Raw genomic sequence first — 14,594 nt, 5'->3', positions numbered from 1 at the left:
ACTCCTTATAATCGCTATCATCCATCTCGGCATCCATCATCAAAACCACGACTTCTTACTGCTCAGCAACTCATAGATAAATGACCATCACGCCCCCTTGGCATCGTAGAATTTACTAGCGGCGATTTATGGATTGGAAACGTATTTATATATGCACTTGGTAATATTCTACTGGTCTTTATCAACTGTATTTAGGATAGACTCTCCTGGATATTCACAAACACGCTCTATGCATAATATATAGACCTTATAATGCCTTTGCCTTTCGCGTTTTTGGCCTTTTATGTATACGTATATTGCGGTATTAAAAATGCATACTAGAAATGTGGGATGAAACACTTCAACAAAACAATCTAGCAAGATATAGATGTTTGGTAACTTTGTGTCATTCTAGCTATTAGCTACATATACTAGTTTGAAATTGCATGCTGCATGGGAATTTAAAAAAAATTCAAGTCATGATGAATGTTCATGAGATTATATAGTCCCGACATTCAAAAAAAAAACTTTGCAGGACTAAATTATCAGGCTGGTTAAGGTCGCTAAGCTCTTATATAGCGATGCTATATGCATGCATGTGTTCTACTTTAGATGAGATTCAAACTGGCAACACGCATCTTAAATCTGCAAGACTGTCAATAGTTAAACAAAAGCCTACGTCACTAGACAAGCTGTCGCTAATTCACTGCTGTTTTTTTACAACAATTTTAACAATGGCAGGCTGGCCTGTGTTATCGTGAGTAATAGGTTCTAATTGTTCCAACCTGTTAGTAAACAAGTTAGACAATTTAAAAAAGCGAAGTAAAATTTCCCCTAAGGTGAGGGGAGCCAGATAAGTAGTGAATAGTGATTAGTCTGGCTTGTAGCGTGTTCAATTCTTAGCGTGGATGTGAACACGCTTAATTCCGGCTTATAGCACTTAAAACCAGTAAATATCCGCATTTTTTCTTTCGGGTCGGGACTTTCTTTTCCTTTACCTTAAACATTGTCGTAAACATAGTAAACGTATTTACTCTTAGTAAATCTCGTCGTTTCGAGTTTCAATTCGATTGGCTGAATTGGCCTTCCGCCCAATAAAGCTGCGTAGCCGTAGGTGATTTCAGCGTAAAAAATGTCGCAATTCATGAAGTTACAAACCATGGAATCCTTCCAAAATTTTCCGTCCACGTACGTCCATGATCATGCAAGTTCAGTTCAATGATAAAATAATGCAATGCAAGGTACGTTCGCAAACTGCGTTATTTACCATGTCTCTTCCTTCTGTGGGTAGGTAAGGTTGGAAAATACTCTATTATATCTTTTTTTCAACCGGGCTCGAATATTCACTGAGAAAAGTAACGCGTCACGTGGTTTACCAGGGGTTTATGGCACAAGGCACGCTTCTCACAGGCAATTCACACTCAATATATATTTATTAAATTTAATTGTAATAGTCGGTATTTCCTTAAAGCATGCAGGAAATCGCGAAGCTGCTGACATTTTGTACACACTAGCGAGAAAAAAATTCAAAGGCAACTTTTGGAAACATGTTAAACAACAACAGATATTTGGTTCTCTTTGAATTTATTTGCAGTATTATAGTGAGTTCTTTCTTCAGATTTAATGCACTTTGATAAAACGATCATAACATGCATCGCGGACAACAGTACCGCGCGTTTGGGGTAAAAAGAAGTAAACAACCTACAATTACTGTGCACTGCATCGAGGCCATCGGCGTCTCCATTTTCTTAAGTTAGGAGCCTCACTATTATTTACAGCGGATAAAATAAAGTGTGAGAAAAATATGTGAAGGTCAAATAGTATTGTACGAGTATTGTAATAATTGTTAACTATAGAACTTCCTAAAATGGTTGTATATCAGTATGGAGTGGAAAATGCGACAAGAAAATGGAAATATTTCGACGTGCATGGTTATAATATAAACGCAATATTAGTCCAGGCCTGGCGGTTTATTTATTGTGGTCAATGCACCTTTGATCAGTTGAATATATAACTTTAGCTGTGCATGGGTCAGAATATATAGTATTTATACTGGGAGGTTTCAAACACGCCTTTGTAAGTTAATTCATAGTTTCTGTTTATTCAACAGATTTAATTTTGTGACTCACAAGAAAATATACATTACAAAATTTTGAAATATATTTACAAAAGGTTTTTCAAATATATTAAATTAACTAAAATAAATATACTCTTGCCTGCTGTTGCATGTGATTTTCTACTACCATATAATATTTTCAGCACTATTTTCACTAGTGAAGTCAATGAACAAGTCACAACAGTTTCAATAACTTTTTTATTTTACGCTTGATCTTTTTTATATTCTGTTTCTTCGAATGCTTTTTCGTGGTCTTGCACATTGTTGAACATTGCTTATAGGTTTTCTGGCATGCCTCGCATTGTGCTAACTGTGTGCAGACCTTGAGGCAAGCTAACGAATCCGTTTGACAGCGTAACTTTTTTTGTTGACAGCTCGTACTTGCTGGCGAGGCAACGGTGACGAGGATAAGAATAAGAAAGAAAGTCGTCTGTACGTGAATTTTCTTCATTCTATAAATGTCAAACGGATATAGATCAGTTTTGTATTATGTAACACAATAAAATCCAAAGAATATTACCGAAGGATTCAGTTTTCTTAGTTATGGTTTCAGAAATCAGCTTACATATAGTATATACGCTTTAGCCGCAGGTATATTTGCATGTCCTGCATTTGTAAAATAACTTCATGCAACTGCATGCATGAGCTCACTTCTCCGTTTTTGCGCCAATGCGTATATAACAAAAACAAGTTTAAAATGTTTAACTCTTTAATTTCTTGGGATTTGATTTAGAAGTCATTACCTTTGATTAAAATAAAGAGGTTTTAGACGTCTTAACCAAAAAATTCAATGAAGGTCGTCTTCCAAAACGATCTTAAACTTTAAACGCTCGAGGGATGAAGTATACTTATTAATTTCGCTACAGTCAGAGAATATATTTGCTCATAAGGTAATTTTCTTAGCTACTTGAATATAGCAAAATATACGTTACAACTTACTATCCCTGTCGCGCTTAAAGTTGACAAAGGTTAACAGGTTTACAGTTTTACAACTTTTAAAGGTTAATAGCTATATATACTAGCATGCATAATGTGGTGACTATATAACCCACATATATGATTTTTGGCGCTTATAGAGCCTAAATGATAACACTATATTTCCCTATTGGCTTGTATTGCATATGTTACAGCGCAAAAGAATTCCTGAAAGATCGGCGTCGCCTTGCAGTTACTTACAACCCACGCTAAAATTATCACTCATACGAGAAACTATGTCGCAATGAAACGAGACAATTTAGTTGATATTGATATTTACATGTATTCACACAACATAAATTTAAAAGTTACACATGCACTTGTAGCTATGAAACATAAAGAGCGGTACTATGAAGCAAGTCAATAGTAATTATGAAATCTTGTTAGATCACCTGAACATATTTGCAATCAGGAATTAATTGTTCTTAAGTTATTGGCATGCAAACCAAGTATAAGTCGCGAGGGATATAAAAAATGACCCAAGTTACGATTACTTACATTAAAATGTTTACTGTCCGATTTCTTCCAGTCTGTTATGTGCAACTTTTTGATCCTTGAAGGATGACTCAAGCACAACTATCTTCTGGCGAATGGCTTGATCTGTAGTAAATTGTCCTTTTATCTTTTCACCATAGTGCGAATAAATTGCCACATCCGGAATGCAGCAGGGAGTGTATGACACCCACATAGCGACACTAACAATATCGAATATTTTACTTTGTATCTCAAGTAATACTTACTGCACTTGACTTTTCAGGCCTGTTTGTAATAAATAGAATTATTTTTTATCAGGTTTATAAGTTGGAACATATAATTCAAAAAATCATATCTCATAATCTTTAACACTTATGTTTGACCTGAGTGGTTGACGATATACAGTCCCGAAGATAGTATAGATAAAAAATTCTGTTTTTGTATTGCTTCGCAGACAAGATCTCATTTCACGTCATTATCGTATTCGTTGTCTATCATATAATCATAACCCTTCTTTACTAAATGATGATAGCTACAAAGCTATACAGTAATTACTATGAGGCACGATAACTATCTTTGTTGTTGTTGGTTATTTGAATAATGGTCGCGGAAAGGGAAATTGGAAATCTTTCAAAATGTAAACTAGATGGCGTGGCGATAACGACATAAATTGTATTGACATCGTGCTCGTGGACAAGATAGTATTACTGTGGTAGCAAGAAAGAATTTTGCCGCAAGGCTGGTCCCATTATTAAAGTGTTAGACTTTTAAAACCTTCTAAATGAAACATTTCCTGTTCTATGTGAAATAATGGATTTTAGACAAAATTTTAGACAAAAGACAAAGGTGGTTATATGATAATTAACCGTTACTTGCGATCCTTCAGCTTTGCATAAAGGCTTTACAGAAAAAATTGCAGTGTTTGGCGAAATGTGATACATTGAGTTTCCGCCAATTATATAAGTTTCAATTTTTATACATCTGAAGCAAGCCATTGTTACACTGGCAATGCAAAGTAATCCGGATATCACTTGTACCAACTACCAAAGCAGAAGCATCCGTTATATATGAACTTATGGAAAATATTATAGACATGCATGCAGAACATATAATACGTCATACATTAATATTGGTCGGCTGCATTCTTTTTATTTTCTTTGTCTTTGATTTTGTCTGCCAAATAATTGAATCTATAGTGCCGCAGTGTTGTAGTGAGTAGAGTCTAGAGATCTTTTCTGATGAGGAATTCTAACCAAATTATAAGATATGAACGCCGAAAGGACGAAGAAGTAAGTAAAAGAAAAAACTGGTAAAACTCATATAACTTATTATAAGACAGTATAATATAGATGACTAACAATATTTAATAACAGGAAGGTGTCTAAAACAAGAACGCGTGTAAACAACGGATGTCCATAAGTGGTCAACGGATTTCTCGTTATAGATAAGGAACAGTAGCTTCTATAATCAAAAACACTGTTTGGTTTGAACATATGGAGAGAATATCAATACCATTAGGCTAATAACCGTCTTTACTCAAATACTCAAAACATATTCCCACGCTTATCCAAAAACTACTTACATCATGCGACAATTTTACACTTTACTGAATGCCACTTCATACTAAGAAAGTTGGTTTCAACCATTGTTTCATACAAAGCAAAAAGATTAGAGTCTAAGAGGGATTTCAGATGGACGCAAAGCTACATTCCATGCATGCATGGCATCCCTTCTTGTATTATACTTATAGTGATTTAAATGAAATGATGTTTGAACAAAAAATGCGTTTACTGGTTTTGTATATGCGGTGACACCGAACGGAAAGGAGGATTAATACGATTATATGAATACTATGCTTAGTGTTCTAAAAATTTTAAATATTTTGTAATGAGTTAAGACCATTTGTTCCGTTACATTGTGAGCGACCCAACATGATAGCTCAGCACGTTTGATTGTGAGACACGAGACATGTTCAAACTATAAACACTGACAACACTCAAACAATCTATCGTACGGCGGGGCGCTAAATAGTTGATATCAAAGAATGATCCTGATGAATGACCCGCTAGTTACGACAGATCTTCTCATGGTACAAAGTATTTAAATTATTTTTAGAGTTTGATAATTTTTGCAGTAGTTCATTCAACTACACGTCTTAAAACTACCGTAAAACACATTATAAGATAATGAGATGTTTCTCTGCATGTCATGTATAGAGAAATTACTGATCACGACTGTATTGATCAGGCGGATAAAACTATTTCTGTACAGGAAAAAAGGCCGCATGGGATCTACCAACTTTTCTAGAATATTTTGATGGATAAGATTTCTATCAATTGCTGTGTTTGACATCTAAATGATCAATTTCAATCAACTGTTTAGTTACTTCAGTAACAGCATTATAAAGGACGTACTGTGTTCATCGACCCAGTAAATTAATATTATACCGGCCGCAAAATTTCGAAACGGCAGAATTGCGAGATCAGTTTGAAAGAAAATCAATATTCTTTATAGATACAGTAAAATTAAATATAAACAAATATCAGTGCAAAATAAAATGAACATGGGCAGTGGCAATGGCGCGGATTCATTGAAATTATTGAAATCTAAACTATATATTCATTATTCGAACAAACTGATCAATACCTTCGATGTAGACCGCCCTAGAACTTGGAAAACATGGTGTAGTAAGTGTATGTCGTTCTTTAATAAGAGTCAAACTGTTGTTCGTGAATGCATTTCTATATAACTTTGTTTGTAACTTTCTATCTATATGTTAATAACGTAATAACTATAGTAAATATGTAATAATGACAATGTAATTTTCGGTGGGACTTAAATAGGAACTAACGTTCTGTTGCCCTTACCATCAATCATAAGATTGTTAAGTTAATAAAAATAAAATTTAGGGTAAGTCACTGAGAATAATTTACACTGCCTAATTTCAAATTCTAAATACCTTAAATAACACTACTTGTTATATTCACGAAATTTTTGCACAACTGAATTGACACAAGAACTGCATTTGTTCGCTTATCTTTGTAAGAAACTTTCAGAAAACGGCTAGCCGCCATTTTGAAATTTGATATATATTGAACATCAAAAAATCATATACTGAACGATATATTTGGTGTGACCTTGGTACATACAGAACTGCTTATAAATATATATATTTGAGTGTACCTATATAGTTACATGATATTTCTATGAACACAATTTACCTATGAGCACAATTCAATTTTTGGTCAAATTTAAGCATGTATGACATACATGGGGAAATACATACACGCGCGCTAAGAAACATTGCCGCATACCATAATTTATAGATTTTATACAAATCACTCCCGGACCCACTCAAACAACTTATAAACCAGGCCATAGCGTAATGTGTATTCGATAACTTCCAGAAGATGCCGGTGGTTCCTAGCTGCTCTACACGTTTCTCCCAGTTATTTGTGGGATTTTTGAGGATCACACAAACCGAATCATCATAACATAAAAATTTGAAATACTTTTCTAATATCCAAATATTAGGCTACTTCGACCTATATGGGTGTTAGGTCGAGTGATATTGTTTGATAGTGTGAGACTCATGGGCCCTCGGCAAAATTTAAGAATAGCATTAATACCAGCAACAACTTGACCTTGTCATGCAGGATTCGATTTGTCGGCCATGCAAACTTCCTGCAGGCACGTGCAGATTTTGAAACATTTTGAAGTGTTTGAATTATTTTCTTTGTTCATGCTAACAGCGGTAACGAAGTCACACCCGAACATATCAATTATCGTGCATCACCTGATGAGAAGGATTTTCCGGCCTTTTATTTGGAAACTGACATTACAGACAGCATAAAGTCAATATTGGCAAGGCTATCTGGCTCAGAAGAGCTTAATTATAAACGGTATTCCGCTTAGAGAGAGAAATTTTTACATTTGAGGAAATCCAAAAATAAACAGGAAGTTTACACCTGTTTTAATTGGTATAAAACGAATCGTTCGTGTAGTGAAATATATGAAAGAGCAAGCGGATTCATAGTCCTATACTTTCAACATCTATTACATAATTTATAGAGACGATGTTCTTTCAACCTATAGAATTTTATATGGTTTTATCAAATAAGTTCACATGCACTTGAGAAACTTCCTGAGATGCCGCACGTTATAAGATAAACAAGACGTTTCAAACTAAGACCGTTATTTTGTAACTTCGCAATGATTATGTCTCATGCCATTATGTCAGGGATATTCACGGATTGCCTCCTTATTAAATAACTCTATATACTTATATACAAGAAAAATATACAAGATCCGTCATCCATCACACGAGTGATGTTTAAATTTTGCCTAAAATTGGACCATGGTCGCCAGACTTTCACCTATTTAATAATTTCACAAGTACTTCCGTTTATATAGCCGCTCTATTTATGAGTTCCTTTATAAGAACGATTTGTATATGAAAAACAATCATGTTATTCAGCACTGACAAAAACACAGCTAGGAATCCTAACCCATACCACAGGTCTTGAGATAAACATTGAAGAAAACACTCTACCAATTAACATTCATATAATATAATGGGCCTTATTTTATTTCGTCAAATGAAACCTAATACATAATATATATTATATAAAAATTAAATTATATAGTTCACTATCGTAATAAAAGATTTCGTGTTAAATATTGGTTTACATAAAGCTACGTGACTCTTAAATATTGGTTTACATAAAGCTACGTGAGTTTTAACTGCATGGTATACATACAGCTTAAATTGAACTCATAGTTATAGAGGGTGTTTGTGGATGAAAATTAGAACGGAAACTTTTATACGCTTTTACAAGAGAGGATAAATCAATTAAGATTTATATTTAACATTCAAAGTTTGCACTTTATAAGACTTAACATTCATGCAGAAGAAAAAGTGAAAAAGGATAACCTCCACATCACCATGGGTAATGCATGCACGATGCAAGTTTGTGTTTTTTAAACATTACAGAATTAGCACCTTTAACGTATAGTTCATTTGGTTCGTACAGTGTACTAAGAAGTTTGACCACATATAATAATATATATACGGAGTATAACTGCTCTTGCATGACTAAGTTTAAAAAAGTATAAAACACTGGACGTTTTAGGACTTAGAAGACAAACTGTTCTTCTTTATCCTTCTAGTATCAATTTCCAGGTAACGTTTGATTTTCTGCGTTGTGATTGATCAAACTTGGTGAAGCAACTTGGTCGCTTATTCAGTGTTCATTATTATTCATTGTTATTTCTCAGACGGCAAGTCTTTCCTCGAAATGTCGGCATTTTGACGCTCACACGACCAATATCTAATCTAATCAAACGACGCCCATGACAACGATATTATTAAATAATGCCTACAAATTCTGTTTTTAAACAAACACCCTAAATATACTTTAGCGGAAAAGTTACGGAATTGTAAACCTTGATGCAGATTTAATATCGTAAGCAAATGCAGATTTAATATCGTAATATTGCAAGCGGAAATAAGAACGCGAGACTATTATCTGACATTTAACAATCTCAGAAATTCGTATTCTGCATGCGGTCAGATACATGCATGCAGCATATCTATATTACATAGAACAATTTATGGCATGTTCCTAGTGAAAAACATGCGTTAGGATAGTCCGGATAGGGATCTTGTTTAGGGTAATTTTCGGAGATTTTATTGCATTTCTGGTTCGCCCAGTCAGTAAAGTAAGCATACCATTTATAAAGCTAAGACATTATGGCACGTCTACATGCAGTACCTAAAGCTGGTAACCAGGCCTTGCGCGCTCTTGTGCGTAAATTACTTTGCCAATATACATTTTTCAACAAACTCGTATTAAATAGCTCAAATTTTCTTCATATCAGTATATGAAAAAAAACAAAAACAGGCATTCAACAGAAAAATTGAAAAAAGCCTATATCTATATCTTAATTGATCAAATTATTCCAATCACGCGTGGAATATCGCGCTAAAGTTAAAGGTTACCTTTTCTGTACAACCTATAGTCCAGAATATACTGTATATTTAAATTTTCACGATTTAAAAGCACTCTAAATACATTCTTGGAAAAGTAGTATTTGTTAAATTAGTAATATTTTCTATTAGTATAATTGATGACTATATATTTCAGTTATAGGAATTAATCGCAAGCCTACAAAAACGGAAAACAAACAAACTTTGATAGATGCATGTGTATTGCTAGTATGTCAAGTGTATATATATTATAATCATGCATGTTTAGTGTATATATATATATATTATAATCATGCAAGTTTTTTTGTTGTAAAGATACTAAAAAATAAGCTAAGAGCTTTACTTACAATTAATAATCTTCACGCAGATTTGTTTGGCTTTAGTAACCGTTCTGTTCCTTCATATGCTAAGAATAAAGCTGCATTCGCTGGGAAACATCGTACAATAGCCGGGCCAAGACCTTTATATAATGCTCGAATACCTTAAATTTTAGACAAATGAAATACTGTAACAACGAAGCCACTGAAATAACAATATAAAAATACTAAGACTGCTACACTGTAAAAACCAATTGGTTCTGTTATTATACAGTTCCGACTGTTGTGAAAGTGCTGCCAGAATATAGCGGTCTTCTGTTTAACGCGAACAAAAGTAGTTAAGCTGGTGTGCACTTCTGCACTCTTAGAATACTCACCTTCCTTTTTAAAAATAGAGTAGGTTAGACTCAAAAATCCTTTTGGATAACCACTGTCATTGCTACCAGTCTAAAATTATGACCAAATTACTGACAAAAAAATTACCAACAAAATAATACATAGACTAAAATACGTAACAATCAGATTACAAGCTTGCGATTTTTGAGGACCGGCTAATTACATGCGGCAGGAAAAACAAAAAACACAAAATCATCTCTCTGCTAATCAAGTTTATGTCATTGGACAGCCACCAAGGTAATGCGCATGTGGAGAAAAAATCGGTAAATATAGCAACCATATATATATATATATATATATATATATAATGACTTAAGACGAGAAATTTATTCTTTTTTAAAATGGGGAGAAAAATTCCAAGGTATCAATGAAAGCATTCAAACACTACACCGACCTGAACTCTAGATTTTACGACGTCTGTAGGAAAAACAGACGCCCAGAAACATGCTCCTGCGATTCCTCCTGATATAGCAACTTCTAGAGGACCTTGATGGAATGAAATATAAACAAAGTTAAATATGATAACCACAAACATTGTTGAAACTACATTTGTTGTGTCGGTTTCTCTGCTCTTAACCACGACCACAGTAATTTCCCGCAAAATGCAAACTATAACGTTCATAGTATAAGAAAAAAAAAGACAAAATACATATCAATATTACAGCAAGTTTTAAAATGTTCAGCAAGTTCGACAGTTCGAATAGTTTCACTTGAATGTCAAGTACCGTACGTATTTCATCGACCTCATGTAATACAAGGTAAGGGATGTCTTATTACAATATACGAGGAAGATAGTGTAGATGCATGCCGTAGTTGTTTAATGATTATACAAGAGATGGGCCAATAGAGAGGGGAATTAAAACATTTCTTCAAAAGAAGGGCTTATTAGAAAGGGAGGAAATTTGAGGGGGGCAACATCTTAAAAACGTTTTCTTCAATTCAGGAACAATTAGTCCACGCAAGGTGGACAATTAGTCCACAACAAACACTTTTACTCACCCGTGGCATCACGAATGCATGGAGGTAAAATAATTTTACCAAAGTGTTATGGCCGTTTTAAAGACAATTTGTTTGTCATAAATATTTATAAAGTAAAATTTAAGAACAATAAAACGCTTTATACCTAAGTCATCAACTGTTTTTCCCTCCGGTGTTAGAAGACGTTTGCTTAATTGATAACCACCAAAAAAGAAGAAATATCCGCCCACTTCTCGCGTACACGTACTCACAAAACCACGATATAAGCCCAGGGGTCCTTCATTTCTAATGATTTGGGCTGTTAGTGCAAGACCACCTCTATGTAGATTATTGTTGAAAGAGTTCTGTTTCAGATTTTGCTGCATGTTGATTACAGTAATATATATTAAGAATAAGCTTGCATATTACATTTTATACCAGATTAAATTAAATAGATAAATAGATCCATATGTCTGTTATCTTTGTTCTGAGTAAATTCTAGGCTATGGTGATCTGTTTGGTTGTGCCCATGAATAATCAATAATAATAAGTGAAGATAAACTGAAGTGAATATACTTTAATTTGTATAATATTATTCTAGCACCATATTATCTCATCTTTATAATCTCTCACTACATTGTAACATTCTTGACAGCTGGTGCTTGTACCACACCCCCAAAAAGGCCAAAATTGATCTGCACCCCCCCCTTCCTTACGGATCTGCCGTAGATAATTCTCTGTTAAGAGCGCCTCTTAGCACTGCAGATCTTCAACCTAATAGGGAAGGTATTCTTTAACATTAGTATGGCTATTCTCTACCAATGCCTAAACCACAATGAAAACTTTTGTGTGTGCTGTACATTGGTATTGTGATTAGCAATGCAATGAAATTTATAAATGTAAAGCCACAAAAAGAACAAAATTGTGTTACTGAGGGAGACATGAATAGGAAATCATTTAGATATATTATCTAGCTGCTATTAAATATCAATGAGATTGCACTATGGCCAAATTGATGTCAATGGCCAATTCATTCTGTGGTATGAATTTTGTGCTTCAGTTCTGCATCTTATTAGGAATGCTAAAATTTCCTAGGGTGCAACCTGTGCGCCATGACACAATGAAATATTAATTAATTGTTTAATTGCTGAATTTTGGATTGCTAAATATAATAAGACTACCTGTTCTAGTCATGCTTATTTAAAGTGTTTTTCTATTGTCATATAAATGTCACAGTATGTCTAAATTCATTACATAGAACAAATCTTATACTTACAGAGGTTTCTTGCCATTATCACCACCCCTCTGCCTCATTTGATGTTGAGCTTGTAATTTACATTTGATCAATTCAGTTGGACACAATGCAAATGATGTAATAAAAGCAGCAACACTACCGGCACATGCATTTTGAAATACACTAAGGTCATCAACATGTGGAACTTGAAAAATACTTTGAATAATTGTTTGACATCGACCATAACAAAGAAAAAGGATGGAATTCTCAGCTATCTGAGTGACAAGTGCTGGTCCAGTCCCTGCATATAGACCACGAAACCTTTCTTCCTTTAATGTTCGTTTAAAGCATTCAAACGCATTTTTATAAAGATTAGGAAACACTTGCATCTTAACCTTTACTGTATCAAAAGGTTGACCAGCAAAGACACAGGCTGTCCCAGCATTGGCTCCAGCAATAGTATCAACTATCATTGCACGATAATCTAAAACTTTTACTTCAGACATTTCTTCCTGATTGAGTTCTAGTGACGCTGTTTCACGCCCCTCAATACCGCTTTCATTCATCTTATCAGACTTGATGTTAATTCAGTCTTTACACCACCAGAGCACAAATGATGGTGATTCAAACCCCGTTATGTTTCATCATTCTCTTTTCTTATTATGCAAGAAGTCAAGAACAAAACAACACGTTGACATTTGACACTGAGCTATAACATATAAATGAGCATAACTGGAGTACTAGGGTGTGGGATTGACGCGATCCACTAGCGATATTTTTCGCGCGAAGCGACATTTTACTTTTGTTCCCGAGCTCTTAACTGCAACCATCTGAAACAAGTTGCTGAAATACAAAGTAGTAAAGTCGCTTCGCGCGAAAACAACTCAAGATTTTCTACTAATTGTGGATTTAGCTTATTCATTAATACTGATCCATGAGATAGTTTGAACGAAGACTCCACCATTGTTGGGTATACCAGTGCAGTATGGTAATAAAGGTAATATCCCAATGATAGACCATAATCTCGATGAATCAGCCTGAATTCTTCTGTAGCTAAATTTTCATTCCACAACAAGAAACACAGCATGTTTATGGCCATTTTAAGAGCACATTCAATTGTTATATATTCCCAACTTTGATATAATTTCAAATACATAACTTCGAAGTTTGGGACGGCACTTGTAGAGAAAGTGGACAAACAAAACCTACTGCGACCATTCGAATCCTCGCCACAATGAATCGAACCACGCAGGTAACATAAGCTGAACCCAGACACTTATACAAACATTTTGCATGGACACTTGATGTCTTGCTCAGCACACAAAGCATCACCAAAACCAGTTCTTTGTTTAAAGGCTGCACCTACTCCTTCAAAAAGGTTGGGACAAATACCCAAGGCTACAAGAAACTGGATAACAGTTTTGAGGATTTGTTGATCTTTTACGCTCAGATCCATTTATACGGCAACTCGTGTTTATATTAATTTAAGAAGATATATTAAAAGAGCGCTAACATAACCGATTAAAGATCAATCGTACAGATCTACTATCGATGTTTACCGTTGACCCTGTCCCCCTGCTCTCTGAGCTCGGTTCTTGCTCAAGTATTCCACAAAACGACAACTTCAATTCATGACGTGATCTCAAATGCTCCTCCGTTTCTAAAGCTCGCCAAAGAAACATAGATTCAACGCTAACAAATCATCAAAATTGGTTGTGGCTTTAACGGCTAAGTGCATGTCTGCAGCTTTACTTCGATTTAAAAACTTGTGAAATAAAAACTTGTGAAATAAATTTATACAATTTAGGCCCAACGTGTACCAGCGAGTCAAGCGGCTATACTACTAAAAACACAAAATAACAAAACATTTTAGCAAACTAAGCCGTTCAGTCATTTATATTGAGTTTCCTTTCGAGAATGACGATTATTTTGACGTTAAAAACCAACAAGGATTGTTTCAAAACACTAAAAGAATATAAAAACACTAAAATTTCTCGCTAGAAACACTTAAAAAACGTTTAGGCGTTTAAATCTTGACATTTCCAAGCGTGTGCCTTATTAGTCGTTTTCTGTGCATATACTTGTTAGGGACCGCCCCCCGAGACCAGGAAAAGCTTAAATACGTTAAATTTATCTTCGCTCTCAGGGCTAGCCACT

At 34.6% G+C, this 14,594-nt stretch overlaps 1 protein-coding gene across 5 annotated transcripts; it reads right to left on the bottom strand.

Annotated features, from left to right (window-relative positions):
• Window positions 1–2,107: 2,107 nt before the first annotated feature.
• LOC114521405 (mitochondrial ornithine transporter 1-like) lies at window positions 2,108–13,108 on the bottom strand. Of its 5 annotated transcripts, XR_003686804.1 has the most exons (8): window positions 12,480–13,108; window positions 11,370–11,542; window positions 10,641–10,732; window positions 10,228–10,297; window positions 9,881–10,014; window positions 3,811–3,829; window positions 3,569–3,670; window positions 2,108–2,547 (listed from the first exon to the last, which is right to left on the bottom strand). XR_003686804.1 is itself a non-coding variant. In XM_028541850.1 (6 exons), the coding sequence occupies exons 1-5, from the start codon at window positions 13,001–13,003 to the stop codon at window positions 9,893–9,895; spliced, it is 981 nt and encodes a 326-aa protein (XP_028397651.1). In that variant the 5' UTR covers window positions 13,004–13,108; the 3' UTR covers window positions 3,756–3,829; window positions 9,881–9,892. The 5 variants fall into 5 exon arrangements, 2 of the variants coding, with proteins under 2 accessions (XP_028397651.1, XP_028397650.1); XR_003686803.1 differs by lacking the exon at window positions 3,811–3,829 and having other exon boundaries at window positions 3,569–3,765; XR_003686805.1 differs by lacking the exon at window positions 3,811–3,829.
• Window positions 13,109–14,594: the final 1,486 nt, after the last annotated feature.

Source organism: Dendronephthya gigantea, unplaced genomic scaffold (assembly GCF_004324835.1).
Source record: "Dendronephthya gigantea isolate DGI-Jeju-01 unplaced genomic scaffold, DenGig_1.0 000020F, whole genome shotgun sequence".
Lineage (NCBI taxonomy): Eukaryota > Metazoa > Cnidaria > Anthozoa > Malacalcyonacea > Nephtheidae > Dendronephthya > Dendronephthya gigantea.
The sequence above is the reverse complement of the archived record's forward strand: the minus strand, read 5'-3'. Positions and strand labels throughout refer to the sequence as shown.

Bases quoted from the DNA above. Each gene is read 5' to 3' on its own strand.
- LOC114521405 (XM_028541850.1), bottom strand. From the start codon at position 13,003: ATGAATGAAAGCGGTATTGAGGGGCGTGAAACAGCGTCACTAGAACTC. The intron at 10,733-11,369 runs GTATAAAGCGTT...CATTCCATCAAG, and splicing joins AAAAACAGTTGATGACTTAG to GTCCTCTAGAAGTTGCTATA. The intron at 10,015-10,227 runs GTGAGTATTCTA...CTAAAATTTAAG, and splicing joins CTCTATTTTTAAAAAGGAAG to GTATTCGAGCATTATATAAA.